The sequence below is a fragment of the Haliotis rufescens genome, unplaced genomic scaffold (genome assembly GCF_023055435.1).
Source record: "Haliotis rufescens isolate VD_foot unplaced genomic scaffold, xgHalRufe1.0.p SCAF_7, whole genome shotgun sequence".
Taxonomy (NCBI): Eukaryota; Metazoa; Mollusca; class Gastropoda; order Lepetellida; family Haliotidae; genus Haliotis; species Haliotis rufescens.
In genome coordinates this window covers 30,441,897-30,462,158 of record NW_025964361.1, presented here as the reverse complement: position 1 = coordinate 30,462,158, position 20,262 = coordinate 30,441,897, and the positions used below count along the sequence as shown (strand labels likewise).

Below are 20,262 nucleotides of genomic sequence, written 5' to 3'. Positions count from 1 at the left end.
CTCACTCTATGAAGGTTCATACTCCAATGAACTCACACAAAGTGAAAGTCAATTCTTATAATTTTTTATCTCAATTTCTTACCTCAAAGGATGTAGGCCAAGATCTAAACACAATTTTATTTAGTACGTGTGACTTCATGTTTACACTGAGAGCCATACAAAAACCAGCTATATCGCGGAGTAAAATAGTTCCTCAAAAAGAGAGGTGACATGAGCGTATGGATGCACAACTTGCTCTTCAGAAACATCTTATGCAGCACATGTGTTCAAATCATATCCTCATTAGATGAGAAAGTTCTGTAAAGAACTACCTTGGTAAGTAAGTCACAATGACAGCGCGTCGTAATACATTTACATCAAGTACAAGACGTCAAAATGGCCGACACGAAAAACGTGACGGGAGAGATTTCCGAAATTGTTAATGAACCTGTGGCGGTTACATGTGTCATCATTGATCAACTGACCGATCATTGAAAGGTGAATAAAGATGCGTCAAACAAAGACTAAGGTAAATTCATAGATTGCTGGAGACAGTCACTGTCAGCCTTGACACGAATCGAGTCGATACTACGATAGTTTAGATGTGCATTTCTTCGTTTGTTCATTAGGATAGGCCGAAGCGAGGATATTCGTGAACAATCATGCAGTTACGCTCTCTGACATTTCTCAATGTATACTGAAACGCTCAGGCCAAGAATAAAGGTTCTAAATGATCAGAAAGAACGCTTATGTATGTTTTCGTGCTTGGCAATTCCCAGGGGTTTCCCCAGGAATGTGGAAGTAGTCCGTCAGTGTTTACGTCATTTCAAGAACACGGTCTCGTGAAAAACGTATGAACATCAAATTGTGTCATTCATACACTTATGAACGTCAATTTCACGGTCATGTGACCGACCTCTCGTCCAATGGAAAAGCCGTATATCGTGTAAACTTCAAATTAAAAAATTATACACCATTGAACATTTTCATGCGACGTGAGTATTAATTTTATACTCGAGTTGTACAGATACTATGGTGAACATGTGTCCTGTTAACTAAATTGGATATCGACTTTTCAAATTGCTACATGATGGCGGCAGGAATAAAACTTGTTATTGATTTGACGTTCAAAAGAGAAAAGAAACAAAGGAAGAAAACACTCCTGCTTCGATATTGATTATACAGGGTATGTTTAGTTTGACGTTGGCTCTTTAGTTTCTGGTTACTTGGACACTGACAGCGGGAGGCGGGTGGAGACATCGGCAAACAGTAACGGTAAGCATGACTCTGATCAAACTGCAGCTTTAAGACATATTGCATCAATGTATGTGCAAATAGCGAACTTCATGTGTTGATGTTCATTTTTGTAATAAAAAAGGGTAGTATACGAACATAAATGTATTTCAGTATGTGAATATAAAATAACCATTATTTTATAGTCTGATAGCTTTAGTGTACTCCAACTACTTTCAAACAAATCTGTGAAATATTACTGGTGATTGTACTGAGGGCATCTTTTCAACAACTTTATTGTATACTGGCAATGTGACGTTTTACACATTCGTGAGTTTGTGTGTGTGTGTGTGTGTGTGTGTGTGTGTGTGTGTGTGTGTGTGTGTGTGTGTGTGTGTGTGTGTGTGTGTGTGTGTGTGTGTGTGTGTGTGTGTGTGCGTATGCGTGTGTGTGTGTGTATGATCAATGACATGTTTTATTTTGATGAAATATTATTCACAAAAGAATGGAGTAGCTATGGGTACTAAGGTAGCTCCTACTTATGCAACCCTTGTTTAGGGATTTCTATGTATTATGATAAGGTGAGAGATACTCTTGGGAGTCTATGAAAGAACAAATTAAACATTCATTACTGTTTTATCATATTAGAAACGAGTGAAAATCAACTTACAGCTATACATGAAATTCTAAATTCGTTTATTGCGTCACTCAATTTCACTATGAAAAGAAGCGAATCCAGTTTAACCTTTCTCGATGTAAGAATAAATTTAATATCTGGGAGAATTTACAAACCGATGTCTTTTTTAAAGATACTGATACGCACCAATATTTGGACTTTTGATCATGTCACCCGTATCATACAAAACGTAATATCCCTAACTGATGTATTTGTACCATTATTTCTGGAAATAATGTTAAAACTACCCGCCTTGCTGAATTAAGACTTTCCTATTTTTGCATCAAAATTATCCCGCAAAGCTAATTGAAGATAGCATAGGCAAGGTGCCTAGTATTGAGCGACCAAAACTAAAGGAAAAGTCTGAAGAAAACGGGGAATAATTTAACTCTAGTATCTACCTTCAACCCTAATCATGAAAAAAACATTGTCCATGGTGAAACGATAGCTGCCTATTTCGAATGAAAGTATTAAAATTAAGCAAATAAAAAAAAAATTATCAACAGCCAAAGACATTCTAAACGATTCTAGGTTTATCGGCAACATTTCAGAATTATCACTGGTGATTTGATGACAAACAGATACCCATGATCACTAATATACTATTTTTGAAATCCAGTTCTTCGAGTAAATATCCGATATTTAGATTTCTAAAAACACAGTAAATAATACCGTGAATGGTGATTTAGAAACAATGACGAGATTTACGATATACCGTTATCCGATAAACCGATAATCTTCAGAGGTCACTTTCAGTAATTTTGCTTTGCCTAAATTGACAGTGGATGATATAACAGAAGAGCGAATTCACCACAGAATTAAAAACATGTTAGGAGTATTAGATCTAGTGTGCGTGATGTATTTTGAATAATCGACTTCGAAGTAAGGGTTGACGAGGAGGGACATTTATGTCGCTGTGGCATCCAAGGGGTTTACACTCTAAAAAAACATAACGTTCAACACAGACGTAGGTGAATATTCGACTGAAGCACGAGCAAGATATGAATGACTTACACTCAGGAAAGTAGTCCGTCACAGTCTGACCTCAGGTCATCACCATGGAGTAGCCAATCACGGGTCTGGAATTTGATCTCACACATATGTTTGATACCAGTTATGTCAAATGGATTTCTCACCCTCAGGTGTGTAAGAAAACTTAATGTCCGTTAGTCAGTTATGGCCTGATGAGACTCATACGCGGTACGAGTTGAATGCGGAAATATAAGCATACAGAATAATATTACTGTGGGCTGCGTCCATCCGATTTCAGAAGGGACGTTATATTTTCCAGAACTCGGTATGGATACAAGGGCATATTGATGTTTTTGTCGTCTTGTTTGTACATGTTATCAGGGGGCACAGGTGGCCCAGTCGTCTAAGGCGCCGCGATTCGCCGTGCAGAGTTGCGTCCCTTGGGCACGCCAGAAACCTATGATTGTGGGTTCGAACCCCGGTTCGCCCCGATTATGTTTCTAGGTTTGTCAGCACCAAACCCGTGCTCGTGGGTTTCACCGAAGTGGTAAACGTCTGAGACCTGCATCACTTCGGGCTTTCCTCCCACGTTAAGCTGATACGCCGTGATATAACTGGAATACTGTTAAAAGCGGCGTTAAACCCAACTCACTCACTCACTCACATGTTATCATAATTACATGCACGTCCATTTGAAATTTTTCTAAATACTCATAAAAATGCTTTTATGGTGAGGTAGAGGTTAATATGGTGCTTTGAAAGTATGCTGGTTGTGGGTACCCCCATAACATATGATGTTTCTTTTGTAGATGATGTACTACGGTCTTCTACAGATCTCACTTTTTATAGGTATGTTATTATTTAGGGTTTTTTCTTAACACATTTTATCGATTTTTCACAGATGGCAAATTATTCGAATGACTTCTTACCTATTAGATGACATAATGGTTGTAACAAATTATCCCATAACTAATTTGATATTGGCAACTTTCCTAACATCCTCCTGATGTTATAAACTTAGTGTTTGTTTTCATATACATTCAGGCACTTTAGTGTTAAATATCACGTCCATGCATTTTCATTACATTATGAAGAGCAAAGTTTGAATTTGTATGTAAATACACACGACAAAGCATTATATATTCTTTGTACAATTCGAGCTATATCAAGAACGTGTGTTTATCAATCACTTTCAAATCATGATACCAGGTGTTCGCGAAAATTTGAGAGAATCCTGCCCCACCGGTCTGAACATTATTGAGGAATAATATATACTCCATAAGACTGATTAATTATTTGGGCCAAATGCTGTTGATGTCAATTTGTATGTCAATTTTGCGATGTCATCAGTAGGTGGCGTTGCAATTATTATTAAATATAAGTGACAAAATCATAAGAAATCTCCACTTTATAATGACGACTATATCATAAGCATTACCCGTGAAGATCTGGGTTCGAACTTCAGCAACCCATGCTTGTCGTAAGAGGCGACTAACTAAATCGGGGGGTCAGACTCGCTGACTTATTTTGATGTACATGTATGTCATCTTATCCCAACTGCGTGGATCGATGCGCATGATATCAATCACTGGGTGTCTGATCCTGACTCGATTATTCAGTCCGCCGTCTTACAGCTGGAATATTGTTGAGTGCGGTGTAAACATCAAACAAACAAATAAACGTAAGCATATGTTCATGAATCACAATAAAAATAATGATACCAGGTGTACACGATCGGTGGCACCCGTCACAAACACGTGCAAAGACATTACAAATGTAAGACTTCGTATAATTCGCTTGTTTTACATATGATCATGTAAACCTTTCATGTTGGTTTTATTGGCCGTTGTTTTTTCACCATTTGTTGTCGAGACAAAGGCACCCGTGGAGATTCCGGGTAAAAAAACCCAGGTCCATGGCAATCTATATTTGTCCTAAAGGTGACTAAAGGGATCGGGTGGTCTTGCTCGGTGACGTGGTTGGTGTCATGTCGTCGTATCCCTGTTGCGTGGATAGATGCTCATGTTGTCAATCACTTAAATGTCTGGTCCTGACTCGAATATTTATAGACGCCGTCATACAGCTGGAATATTGCTCAGTGCGCCGTTACACAACAAACACACAAAGAAAGGAGACGAAGGCATGTCTATCGCCTCCGTATTTAATAAATTCAACGACTTATGTATATGTAACAATTTATCAGTATTTATGTTGATAAACTATTCAATATTCAAACCAATATTAAGCTGGGGTTAATGAATGCCGTACAGAAAGTTAATATGGAGGTTCACACACATATGATCTGATCCTGCACAACACCTATTTTTCTGACGAGTTTCTACTTCTAATAAACAGCAAATACCAACTGAACCAACTGATTCCAATTTAAACGTGGCGCACAGAGCATTCATTACTGAGTATATACATTATTTGCACCGACACAGCCTGTAACAGGTCCGTTTTCATTCATCCATTAAAGATGTAAAAATAGTTGTTAGAGAATTCAGAGTAGTTATGCATAAAGTATCCTATTCGCAAAGGTTGTCCCATGAAATTGATGAAGCAACGTTTTAGAGAACTGAAGAAACAAGATGAATCATTACATGGTGTTTTGATTCGGCTCCACCAATAACAATACGATTGATTCAGTATCAGTAATTTGTAACCAGGAGATACTACGAAGAAGGTATTTCCTGGTTTATTAAAATATATATCGAGATTGATAAGCAAATGAGATTTTCCTTGACGAGTTTGATACATGTAGCTCAACTATGAGGATGGAAATATTTTTAGTGGAAAAGAAAAAAACTTAATGGAATTCATATTATGTGGTGTAATAATGAGCGTCATTATTCCATTAGGGGCGGTCGGGTAGCCTAGTGGTTAAAGCGTTCGCTCGTCAAGCCGAAGACCCGGGTTCGATTCCCGACATTGGTACAATGTGTGAAGCTCATTTCTGGTGTCCCCCGCCGTGATATTGCTGGAATATTGCTAAAAGCGGCGTAAAACCATACTCACTCACTCACTCACTCATTATTCCATTACTGTGAAGGTATAATGACATATCGGTTTTTAATGTTACTTTTAGACGATCTTTTTCAATTTAAAGAGAGGGCGGTTGCATGACCGGGAAACTGAAGCTCTTAAGCGTGTGAACGACACATTTGGACTTTCATTAGATTTTCACAAGACTGTAATCTTGGAATAATGTGTACACTGACAGTCAATCTCCACATTCCCGGGGAAAACCCAAGGAATTACCTTTCACAAATACATACAGAAACGTTATTTCTGATCATTTAGTGACTTTAATCTCGAACTCAGTGCTTTAGCATACATTAGGAAAAGTCAAAGTTTGACTGCATGCCCATTCACGAATATCACCCTTACGATCCATCTTGGTGAACAAAACGAAAAAATGCACATCGACGCACCGCTACGTCCGTGTCTAGACGGAGTGTGACAGTCTACAGCAATCTATTAATTTATTTAGTATCTATTTGTCACATCTTTATAATAACCTTTCAATGATCGACCAGTTGATAATGTCTTATTTATACAGAGCTAAAGCCACAGCGCTTGGCTCCAAACATAAATATAAGGTATCTACCCGACAGTGGGACGACATCAAACTTGAAAACACAGTAGGTTTATCTCCTAGTATGTTAATCACTCTGTGAAGGTTCAAAGCGCTCTCTTGCAATGCGTACCTACACAGGGTACAAAGGTCTGATATTTCAGAAAGGGGTCACAGGTAATGTAACAAATATAACTAAAGTTCAATATTAAAATACACATAGTCTTGTCTAGGTCAAAATAGGAGTTCAAAACACATAGTTTTGCTAAAAGATGCTGCTTAATAAACCTTCAAAGGAAGTCCAAGGATATACGTTCTAATTTCATCGCAAACTGTTGCGCACTGTTAGGACTCACCAAATCATTTCTTGGAAATAAGCGGGACACAAATCATTTCTTGGAAATCAGCGGGACAAGTCATTCTTGAAAATCAGCGGGACATGTCATTTCTTGGAAATCAACGGGACAAATGATTTCTTCAAAATCAGCGGGACATGTCATTTCTTCAAAATCAGCGGGACATGTCATTTTTTGGAGATCGAATGTGTCATCTCCCATTGCAGGGGTGACATGTTGAAGAATAGTTTTAAAAAACTGCTGAATTTACTTTCAAACCAACTTTATTACCTGACATTCCGCTTTGTATTCTTAATGTGTAAGTATTATTAATAGTTAGTTAGCAATTACCCCCTTTAAATAATACAAATTCAAGTTCATGTGCAGCCAGTTGGTAAATCTTCAGGAACCAGTTAGCCACGCACCTGCATGCTGTGTGCAACAGGCTTGTCCCACATGTGCAATCCATCTATTACATGACCAATACGTATCAGAGGGATCACATACAATGTGTAAAAAAAACTGTACCTGTCTTCAAGAGAAATCGTAGGCGGTAACAAGGAGAGCATTTTCTGTTTTCCTGACTGATATTTAAAAAACCGTTATTCGTTATTCTACCATGAATTTGGAAATTATTCGATTCTGATTGGTCAATCAGAGGTATGAAATCAATATAACCACCTCTGAATGAAACAGCCGATTTGACGGCCTCATTCATCACCACCGAAGCTAATATTAATTTGATAAAAAAAAGTGCTTATATCTCAATCATTGTTGGTAGGCATTGTAAGTACTTATATGTACACTTACAGGTTATGAAATGCACATATTATGTTATTACAATATAAAAGTATGTGTACCAATACATCTTTGACAGACATCGACTAAGTGAATGTGTTTTTAAGTTGTAGGGACCACAGAGAGCTTGAAATTTGGTGTTCGTCTGGAGCCGAATGTGACGTCATTACGTTTGCGTCACAGTGAGCGCGATGACGCCATAATAGTGTCGTGCAGTGTCCTTCTACTTCCTTTTTGCTACAGGAAAAGCAGGACATGCTTACCCTGTTCGCGAACACCTGGTGTCATTTACCTATTTCGCCAAATGGAATGTTTGGGCAGATAATCAATACTAATTATTCCCTTGGGATGACGTTTCATAATTAATTCAGATCGACAGCCAACTCAATACAATCACACAATACCTTTGCTACGACCAAAGTGTTTATGTTTAATTTAAAGTATTAACCACGCTAAATTTAACAATTGAAACCTCGTGCAGCGCATTCGGTTCCAATTAATTTTTCATGTGATCTTTTTTTGTACACTCCTGAGTTGATCTACCGTATTCGACGTAATAAGCGCCCACGGAGATATTTGCTAAGATATTGGCAAGTGAACAATACCTATTAGCACCCCTACCGATTGACCAATGTACACAACACTTATTTGTTCGCGTATAATACGCACTCGTGAGTTATATGCACTCTTAATTATTGGCAAAAAATGTATCTCTTGTATATAATCATGTCAGGCTGTCAGCATAAACCACAAAATTTATTTTTCAATATTCTAATAAGAGCCCCCTTTTTTCTATTTTTGAGAGCGCCCTGGGCGCTTATTACGTCGAAAACGGTATTTGTTCAGTTCAACTGAAACCCAGTTCCGTATTACACGTATGTCACAACTGTTGGCCACTCGCTGAAAACGGATAGTTCACATGCATGGAGAATGCTTTCTGGGTGTGTATAAGTGAAATGAACTTCAAGGAAGTACTGTACTTCAATTTAAGAATGATAGGTGAATATAGGTCTGCTATTAATCGATCTGATCCACTTGGCCCAAGGTTTCTTCTTTTGTTCCCACAATGAAAACCTACAACATTCAGCGGAGGCTTGAACAGTTCAGTGAACAAATATTAAAACAAAGAGTGACCTATGTTATAGAATATTGATCGAGGATTTGTTAAGAATTGAGTTAACGTCAAATTACTCACCATCAAGGAGATGAGGAAGGTACATATGTTTTATATAGCACTTCAGATTATATAGCCTTTTGTACTGAACAATTCTTTCAATACATTGTACTTTCTTAACAGTTATATCAAAGTTTAAAAGACCTAGGCGCCGAGATTTTTTTCTGATGCACCTTTACATAAGATCTGAAAAGTGTACGTTCTGCAGGAATTGCGCTCGCGCGGCACTGGGTCCACCTCTGTCAATAGAAAATTGCGCAGAGGTGTAGGATATTGAATTTCCTATCTAGCGGTGCAAAATTCACTGCAAATATTAAGTTGTTTTGAATAATAGACATTGACACTGTTACTTTTTATCATACACCGATAACATGACTGTGCGACATTATTTTCATTTAACAGCTTTATGGAAACTGTGAGCAAAATAAATACTGCCTAATATTTAAACGACATAAATATATAACAAATGGATCTATATGCTTATGGCTAGCACTATAAAACCAGCATTGGTCCGGACTAGTATAAGCAGCCACACACAAGCAATACTAGTGCAATAATCTTGAACGCGACGTTAACCTCATCTCACCTTGTGTGTCAGATAATAGAATTTTGCGATCAAGTTGTTCTTAGATATGTTCCTTGTAAGTTAAATGAAACATGCAGCTCATCACCATCCTGTTTCAATTTTGACTATTGCAGCCAACACTATCAAAGTTGCAGTTATCACTATCACTATTAATCTGAAAAAAGGCTTCCGACCCGCCACATTTGGCGTTTGCTTTACTGTATTAATACATCACAGTTGTATTGGCGAGATTGTCGTGAACAATGAAACTGTACATTGATAGCAGTCTTTGATGACAAAATTGTCCATGTGTGGGTTTTGGAAAGTTTTGGTGATAGTCAAAACTCTAAGTATCAGATGCATGTACATTCCTCCAACCACGATGATTTTGCTTTACCGGTATCAGCTTTCAAGGAACTGAAACCCTTCCTCAGTTTGGGATGGTGTTGGTGCTGGTGCTGTTTTGTTCTCTCTTGTGAATCAAGTCATGTAACATGTCTCACAGGTGTCTGATCAGGTGCACCAATTGGCAGATTAAAATCACTATTGAATACCTGACGGAAAAGCCAATTTTTTACTTGCTACAAACTACAGCATTTTTTCCACTGCAAAAGGGTATCAGAGTCGTAGGTATCATTTGACACTGATGTAGATGATGTGTTTTCCAGGACTGCTAAAACAGCAAAGTGCAGAGGTGTGATTTGCTGAGGAATGGACATTAGTTAGGAGGGTACTCTGATGAAGACCTTATTGAGGCCAAAACAGTGGGAAAATATCTCACAAGCAAGGCCCCAAGAGATACAGCCTGAGCAAACCAACCAGTCAAATATTGATAATCTTGATAAGATTGAATAAAATGGTGGAGTAGAAATGTGGAGAATAGAATACTATCGTTTGGAGAATCAAGATGGTTGAAGCAAATTAAAGTCTGGTACTAAGAGATATGAGGAATAGTGTTTTGGCCTTCTGCCATGAGACAATGCAAGGCAAACTTGAAACAGTTCTTCTACTGGCATACGATGTCAAATTAAAATTGTCAAAAATGTCAAGTGAACAAAAGGGAGAGTCAACAAGCCAGACTGAAAGAGTGGTGAATTGTTTGATAGGCATTACTTAGAAGTTGACGGATGACAAAGTAGACACAAATTATGGATTACAACTTCTTTAATACTGTAAAGGCGGCGTTTCGGTATAGATCCTTATACCCTTGTGAAGCTTGACTATACCGATGCGTGTGATGTGTGAGCTGTAGCATCAGAAGACATCCATGAAGATAGGTCTAGTGGCCAACGCATGAATGTCACAATGGAGGATTACTGCCGTCGCTAGGAAGTCATGCATCGATTGATGTCCATTCAGATGCCCTGCAATACCCTGCACAGTGATCAAGTCAAGTATAAAAGTGAATGAAACATGGACTTTCTGCAATGATGCACTGTTACAGTTTAGACGTTGATTAGACCATGTCACACATGTGGGCCTGAGTGAACAACTGTTTTCAGACGATTTCTGATGGTTCTCGTTGAAATCGTTCTGCCTCCTAACCAATGCGCCTTTACTGTTGTCAAATTGACGGGTGTTGTGCTTCATGTGCAGTGTGTGCAATATCAAGCGTGTTGACAGTGTTATTTGCATCATATGGCGTGGTAAAAAGGACATAATATCTAATGTAATGTTATTCAGTGATACACAAGGGATGACCATGTCTACTCACATTGTAAACGGCTTGATGCCTGTCCAAACACTGCAAAAACGTCGATTTTATATATATATATATATATATACATATATATATATATATATATATATATATATATATATATATATATATATATCAGATATACATTAACGCATGTTACCGTTCTAAAGTCATCCTCTCATATAACCTTATATTGTTCATAGTATCAAAGTTTAATCAACGATATCAAGAGCAGCAATTTCAAATACTGAAACACCCAAACACAAGGCTGTTATCAAGTGCTCGTGCAGACGTGATGCATCGTGAAATCTGTATAGTTATGTCTTCAGAAATACAATTTCTTGCAATATGTATACAACGATAGGGTAAGGCTAACGCTATCGCACCGGTGGAGCGTAGACAATATCGCTAATACAGATATAAGGTATTTGAATGTTAATACTAAAAAAACAAAGACTCATTGCAGTGACGACATAACACTTATACACGTTTATTGGTAACTTTCATCAGTTTTGCTCTTCATTTTAATAACTTTCTTTTCACATATACAAGTTATACCCGACTTGTCTGTCATACACAATTATGGGACAGTTTTCAATCTTGTACTGACTTACTCTGGTGTTCGATCCCTGAGCGAAGCTTATTAGCTTGGGTGTTATACCTCGTTTTTCTGGTAATCCCATTATTACTTTATTTTCTTTTATCTAATGACACCCTGTTCTCTGGATCACGGCTCTGTGACTATCCATAACAATTAAGTGAGTGAGTATGGTTTACGCCGCTTTTAGCAATATTCCAGCAATATCACGGCGGGGGACACCAGAACATAACAATTAAGATGATCATTCAGTTCAAGTAAATGAATGAGTTTGTTTTGACGTCACAGTCAGTCAAAGACCAATGCTGTGACGTTTGATTACACCCTTCTACCAGGTGGAACATCGTGGATCCTCATTTTCTACCTAAAGAGAATCATATACTGAACATCAAAAGTTCCTGTGATATTGAAAAATATTTAATGAAAGTTATGTTTTTTACAAAATCTGAAACAATTTCGGTTTGCTACAGATAAAATACTCCTGGAAGTGTTCAAACGGTTTAATTTGCCATACTGACTTCAGAAAATGCGTGATTTCATATAAACCGACATGAACATGCCAAAATGTCAATTTACAAATCAATAGCGTGTGTGTCCACCTCTGGTTGCAATGCAAGCAACACATCTTCGTCTCATGGAATGGACCAGGCGTCGCACAAAGTCCTGTGGGATATCTGTCCATATCTGCTGGAGCATGTTTCGAAGTTCATGGAGTGTCTGTGGAACACGTGATTGACATAGAAGGCGCCGATCCATCTCATCCCACATGTGCTCGATTGGTGAGAGATCAGATGAGCAAACGGCAAGGGGATGACATTCACGTTGTTTTGTTGAAGAGATTCCTGAACAAGTCGAGCAATATGAGGCCGGGCGTTGTCATGTTGAAAGGTAATGTTTGGGCCATGACGACGCAAAAACAGTAGAACAACAGGGCCGATGATCTCGTCGCGGTAGCGCTGTCCATTGAATTTCAATCTACCACTATCAAACGGGTCCTCTGTCTTACTGTAATCCCACCCCATACCATAACGCTGCCGCCCCCGAACGATCTTCTTCAGGTCCATGACACAATGATTTACGTAACGTTCACCTCGACGTCGGTGCACTCGAATCCGTCCATCGCTGTGGCTGAGGTGAAAACGAGACTCGTCAGTGAATAGACCTTGTCCCCACTGCATGGCCATCCAGCGTAGACGCTGTCTGCACCACTGTAGACGTGAGTGACGGTGGTTTCCTGTCAAAATGGGACGTCTGGTGGGTCTTCTGGCGACAATCCCTGCACATCTGAGGCGGCGACGTACGGTTTGTGAAGATATTCGTCGAAGGCCAGGGATGCTTCTTACAGTCACTGTTGCTGGCTGGAATCGATTTCGTAGGTGTGTTGTTCGAATATAGTTGTCTTGTCGATTATTGGTTATGCGTGGCCTGCCACTCCGAGGATGGTCTCTGACTGCATTCGCCTGTTGCCATAAACACAAAACGGTGTTTCTGTGGACGTTAAATTGTCTTGCAACATCACGTTGACTCGATCCTGCATACCAATCGCTCGCAGACCCTCATTTTCGGACAGGCATGGCATTTCGTAATGTTGAATAATTGCTTAATTTTGTTGTTTTTCTGAGTGGTTGTTGTCAGCACGATGCTAAACAATGCATATGGAATCCCGTTAACACACTAGTTTTTATACCCATCCTTGGGTAGTGAAATGCATGGGGCTTGCATAAGTCAACTTTTGCATGGAATGCATGCTTTTCCGTAGCAGTTGAGTTTTTGTGACTTGATTCCATACATGTACTACAATATTGAAAACCAAATTAAACTTTAGTTGTTTGAAAAATACACTAAAATATTGGTGTCACAGGAACTTCATATGCTAATCCATCTACCGTCCCGCCCAAGATGACCTTACTTGTTGTTAAATCCATCCATCTATCCCCCCGCTCTCACCCTCACATCAATAACAATTAAGATGAACATTCAATTTCCAATACAAGTAAATGAATAAGTGTGTTTTACGCCACAATCAGTCAAAGACCAACGTTGTCCGGTTGTCCGCGAATCTCATTAATACATTCATGAGTTACCAATCCCTGAATTGAGAAGACGTTCGTTGCGAAGCTTCTCCCAAGTCATCATCAATATCCGTAAATGTCTGTGGTATTATTACCCATCCAAAGCCGAATATACATTTATTGTGCTTTCTTGACAACAAATGTTATAATTGGGATAATTGGGGTACTTTTTAGGTTGAGTCCCGTCCGGGATTTGAACCTACAATGTGAGTAAGGCACCCAATCGCCAGCACACAAAGTCAGCGATCTAACCCAGCCACCGAGGCTTCCGACAACTGTTAGTCCAGATCACGTGTTTTGGCACGGCGCCCATGGCCGAAAGCTTTGAACACACAATGCCATTAAGAAATTGGTCAACTGTAACAAATGTTATATTTGGATAACACTTTCTCAGTAACGTACAGATTCTCGTACTTATTAGGGTTGAGATAATAGACGTTGATGGTTGATTATCAATGGACAAATTAAAGCCAAAACCTTTCTTATGAATGATTGGTACTGGGCAATGGACAATGGGCAAACGGGAGACCAGGGTAATTAGCGCCAATTATCTGTTGGCTTCCCTTGTTACGTTTCCTCCTTTGCTATCTCTTTTCTTTTGTTGTTCTTACAGGTACATATATACTCTTCAAAAAAAGAAACTTAACACTGACTTTCAAAATGTAATATAATGCGATTGTTTCAAAATAGGACACAGAAACCATAATTGAAACACTGTTTGAAGATCAATGTACACAATGTTCAAAATATTAATCGTGTCACCTAGACAGACACACGTACACGATACAGTTAATGTCACAGGGGTACAGAAAAGGTTAGTATCGGTTGTGCCCATCACGTGCATCAATCACCGCTTGACACCGACAACCCATAGATGCAATCAAGTTGTCAATAACACGCTGTTGGATGTGCTGCCATTCATGCTGAAGTGCATCAAGAAGCGTTTGGGGCGGTGGATTCCTTCTGCGAGCGCGTCGATCCAACTCGTCCCACAGATGCTCAATCGGGTACAAATCTGGTGACCGGGCTGGCCAAGGTAATGTCTGGATGTTGTTGTGCTGTAAGAAGTCCTGACAAACACGTGCAATATGCGGTCGAGCGTTGTCCTGCTGGAACTTTCCGCCATGGACGTTGACGTGAAGAAGAACGTAAGGCTGTAGGAAGTCTCTGTAACGCACACCTGTCAATGCACCTTCCACATGCACGAGAGGCGTCCTACCAACGTGATGAATTCTGGCCCATACCATGACACTCCCGCCGCCAAATGGGACAACCTGCTGCACACAGTTTGGGGCGTAACGTTCACCCCGACGTCTGTAGACACGTGCGTGCCCATCAGCACGTGTGGGAAGGAAACGGGACTCGTCAGTAAACAGTACATTTCTCCACCTTGCACGTGCCCATCTAACTCTCTGTTGGCACCAAAGCAGACGATCCGTCAGATGACGTGGGGTCAATACATGACGTCGAACAGGATATGCACACTTTCTGACAGTAATGTGTGATAAGTCGTGCACCAAAGATATACTCTCGATATACATGTTGCTCTTACTTAAAAAAAACTATTGGGCTAGCAAGATACGTATATTAAACTGCCATGCTTTCCTGATGTGCTATCATTCTAATTTGAAATAGTGACATAAATAGTTAGCACTCATCCATCAATATTTCTCAAGGCCGGGTTAATCACTAACATATTTGAATATATGCAACAGCTATACTAACTTATCTATATCTTTAAAAGCATTGGGTTTGTCTGTCATACAGACTCCGAAACAAATATATCCAATACAGCCCAAAATTTGGCAAAATGAAGAAAGTCTCTTGGCTCCTTTTTATTATATTTTATAACTATTGTTTAACAACTGGGTTTTTTTCTGTAAAATATGTTCATTTCAGAGATTAGATGTTATTCTATCATCAGGTCTGTGGTACGTTCATTGCATCAGCGTTGACACTAAAATGATATTTACATATATAAATACATACAGAGGAAATGCTTAGCATTTATCTTTTAAGGTAGAATGTGGGACTTGCTTAATACATATATATGTGGACATATATATATGGATATTTGGATGAATATAGATATACCTCCTTTTTATAGCGAACCCAATCGTTCATTCCAGGTCATTTTGTTAACATTTTGCAATCGGTATCTGAAGTGTTGGCCTTGATGTTTTAGTATCACACGTTTAAGCGTGAAATATATTTTAATTGTATACATAACCATACGTTTGCCGAATTATCAACGAAGTACTTCATATTTCATCGATGCGATCGATGTTGCCCTAGACTCACCGAATACTGCATTGTGTTCTGACGTAGACATCACCTTGGCAATACAGTTCTTCATGGAATTTTCCCCGTTATCTTCCATAGTGTCAATTCGTGTTCAGATGAAGACTGAACAAATGTTGGTATTCTAACAATTGTTACGTGTCGAATTGAAACAATATGTTAACTCAGAAATATGTAAGTAAAAGAACCTAGTGTGAAACCAACAACCGACCAACAAATGGTACACAATTAACAAATGTATTACAAATTACTAGGTTTACTAATCAATACAAATTACTGCACAGCAATTACAATGGCAGTACATCATAGATTAGTAGTACAATATTCGATGGCAATATATAATATGGTGGCAGTGGTCAGTATCAAAAACAGAAAATACAGTGTTGATAACAAAGATCAGTGATAATAATATATATTCACCCAGCGACGACAGTGGTCAAGTTTCCGATATTGCCTGGGCAGGGACTCAGGGACGACGAGCGATCCTCACATGAAAGCTGGTACCGAAACGATGAAATGCCGGAGAGAAGAAATGTGTAAGAGATACGTAAAACACGCTATTGTCCTCTAATATACAACCTACCCAGCAACTGGAATGTTCCCGACAGTGCGCTCACCAGTTCATCGGCACTAGAACATTCTCTATGTTTCTATAACACACTTTCACTGTCCTCAGTATACAGGACCGGAAGTTTACACACCACACTAGCATCAAATATAGAAACTTCCTGACGACTGATCACTGCCCAAACACAATGCAATGAGCGTCTTCAGAATCTCAACAGAAACAATGTAACACAGTCACATCATTGTCCAACAACAAAATACACTGCCATATAACACAATCACCACAAAACATGTTATAGTTTAAGTAAATGGTCGTTTGTTATACCTGCGTAGACTGCAAGGTGACAGTCAAATACATTCTTGTGTAGTTCTTAACAGACATTTCTCTATTACTGTAGAGCATTTATATACATCTTTTCGAAGAACTAGTTGTTTCAGGGATGCAGTTGGTTGTTGTATGGCTGTCAGTGTAAATATGAGGACACATGTACCAAATGAAATTGTATGTACATCCTTCGAGGTACAGAATAGGGATATAAAAAATGTAAGGACACCATAAAGATTCATACTCAAATGGACTCACACAAAGTGAAAATCAAATTCTTATTATCCATAACGCCAAAAACTGTATCCGTTGATACAGGACAGAAACAGATAAAGGTGTGAAATAAGAAAGGTCAGGTAGGTACTACTTTCAGTGTTTACAAATCATGGCGTCGCCCTTGTCAATCGGCGATCTTGAATCCGGAGAAACTACCAGGATAATTGTTTTCATTATCAAAGCAATAGCCTCAGATACTGAAGATTAGTGTCCAACTGGGCAACTTGGTAACTTGGCAACTTTGGAGATATAAATCGTGAAACAATTCAGCGAGGTCACTAGCCTCGCAGGATCAGTTTCCATATCTGTGTTGGTAGACCTCTGCCGCTTGGGGCCTTTTCCCCAATTTAAAAAAGTAGGATTCGGCTGAAATATGTCGGAATTGTTACCTTGTTTCATTTACTCGCTGTGTGTACATCTGACTTTGCACTTTGTAAAGTTGTGATAAGACTCCAAACAAACAAACTCTAAACAGTCTCATAGACCAGGATTAGAGTGGCTTCTCAAGGGGCAGTTACTCAAGAGGGCGGGCGGACCGATGGATTGCCGCGAAAGACAAGTAGAAACAATATGTTTAGGCAATTGTTCTTTTGCATATATGTAGTAAGCCACTGTCTGAGAAACAGGTTTGAGTTGGAACTTTATTGACTGTTGTCAGTGTCGAGTGTCCGGCCGACCTTCTGTGGTAATAAATATTCATGCACAGGAAAACTTGCAATGTTAAGGTAATGTTTATGAAAGATAAGAACAGGAGTTTCGACGACAGAAGTTTTAACAATGCCATTATATGATAAGGAGGTTATCAAGCTTGTGTGTTTTGGGATAGTAAGTATCCTGTGTTAGGAATAAACATGGTATTAAGCGAGCCTTTTCGTGATAACCTCTATGTAATTTTATGGATACAGTTCAAAGTGAATTCAATGTGCACCATGTATTGGTTTCAACGTTACATTTTAAGCGGTTAAGATTGTAACAGCCATTTCCAGCTGCCTATGAGGATTGGGATATGGAACAGAAGTTAATCCAACGTTGGGCCGACGTTACTCTGCCAACGTTTCCCAAACGGTTTGTCAACGTTTTACAGCTAACCGTTCGGCCGACGTTGAAAACCTGTTGTGCTAACATGGGGCCGATGTCTCAGTGCAAGCTGAGGAGATACATGTGATATAACATATGTGTCGTTAACATTAGCAACAAATGTATTGTCGCAGATATCAAAAGCCTCCTGTTATATTTTTAGAAAGAAAACAGAGACGTAATTGTAACAGTTGTATATTAAATTATTAAATCCGTATAATTAAAACGGAGTACCGTGGGGTGATGTTGTGTATATCTGTCCGAGAAAGTTAATCGATTCATCAGACAGCATATGGGATGTAGGAACCGATTTACTGATTGCTGTTCAAACTAACTCTTTAATTTGATATATCCTTATGTCGAATACTTTCATAGTGAGAAAAGAATATTGGTAAAATATGTTTGGGTCATTTATCTCAAATTAACGTTTGGTTACAAATAAAATCAAAACATTTACTCATGTTAGCTTTATATCATGCAAGGTTATCTGTTCTTCTTGTCTTTCAGGTTCCTGTGCACTACCGAAAGGTCGGGAATTTGTTGCAGCATTTCCTGAGATGTATTACCAAGGTTTTTTTCCTGAAATCAGCTTCGTGATTCTGTCTGACGTCAATACAACCGTGCACATTGAAAGCAAAGGCTTTAACATCTCTGAGGATGTGGACGTTCAGGCAATGGTTGAACACAGATACAGCGCGGATTCTCTTTTCTACTACAAGGCAAATCTTGAAGTTACAGATATGACATTCTCTGTATCCTCTGGAACGGATATTACCCTTTTCTGCTACAATGCCATGGTTCACAGAGGAGATGGATACGTTGCTTTGCCAATTATTGATTTAGCTACCAAATATATCGTTGTTACACACATCGACAATCACACATCTAACACAGCTGATATTAATTTACCATATACTGGGCAATCACATACAGTCTTACTCATCGTCGCTACCGAGGATGCTACCCAGGTTGACGTCAGCTTAAACATAAAAGGACCACTAATGGCTGGTGGGTGTGGCGGCGGGACATTTTTCAATGGGGAAACAAGAACATTTACACTCAACAAATATCAGATTGTAGGCGCCTACTGTTCTGAGGATATCACTGGGACACTGGTTACCAGTGATAAACCTGTGGCAGTACTTAGTGGACATAATACGAAGAGATTCTCGGGCAGCAGTAACCTCCTATTAGAAATGTTGCTGCCAGTGAAATCGTTTGGACGAAGTTTTGTTCTGCCCGAGCCACCGACCATTACTGGCGGAGCTGTATACAGAGTTGTAGGATCTGAGGCCACCACCACAGTTCGCTCTCCGAGTGGCACGTCATTTTCACTTGGTGAAGGAGAGTATCTAGATATTGATGTTAACTCTACCACAGGGTCATTGTACATTGAAGCTGACAGACCAGTCAGTGTTGTTCAGTTCACACAGAAACTAGCATCAATGGCGATCGTTCCACCAACGAGCTTATTTGCTTATGACTATGACATTTCAAAACCGGTCTTCAACCCGACTTATGACCTGCATAGTGCGTACCTTACAGTTATTGTCCCAACAGATAAGGTTATTGGTTTACGTCCACAGATATTTCCACAATTCACGGTAATCAAAGGAAGCTGCTTCTCTGTGGCTTCAGTGGAGCTAAGGACAGGATTCTACAGACTTCTTCACGTGGACGGTGTCCCATTTGGAGGGATGATGTACCTCAAACCGAATTGGGGCAATATTGGTATTTTCACTCACCCTATTGGGTACAACCTCACAGATGACACAGGCAAGTATTTAGGAATTACCATGTCCTCTCTATCCATTTTTGACTGCACTCTGGGATGTCTTCATATAATAAAGAGGCTTTTTATCCTCACGATTGCCTTTATATTTCGACCAGAATACTATGACAACATAACGCATGCATCCATCTGTTGATTCTTTTATTTCTATCCCTATTACAAGAGTAAATAATATAATTTTACAACATGATATGGTCAAAATCTGCACCAGTATTATTCAATGACAGCTTGCACTGTAATTGGACT

General features: G+C 39.1%; 1 protein-coding gene across 1 annotated transcript; it reads left to right on the top strand.

Moving 5' to 3' along the window:
• Positions 1–1,132: 1,132 nt before the first annotated feature.
• LOC124148101 lies at positions 1,133–20,152 on the top strand. The gene is made up of 3 exons (XM_046519041.2): positions 1,133–1,254; positions 3,670–3,709; positions 18,732–20,152. Exons 2-3 carry the CDS (start codon positions 3,670–3,672, stop codon positions 20,150–20,152), a joined length of 1,461 nt encoding a protein of 486 aa, XP_046374997.2. The 5' UTR covers positions 1,133–1,254.
• The last annotated feature ends 110 nt before the right edge of the window (positions 20,153–20,262 follow it).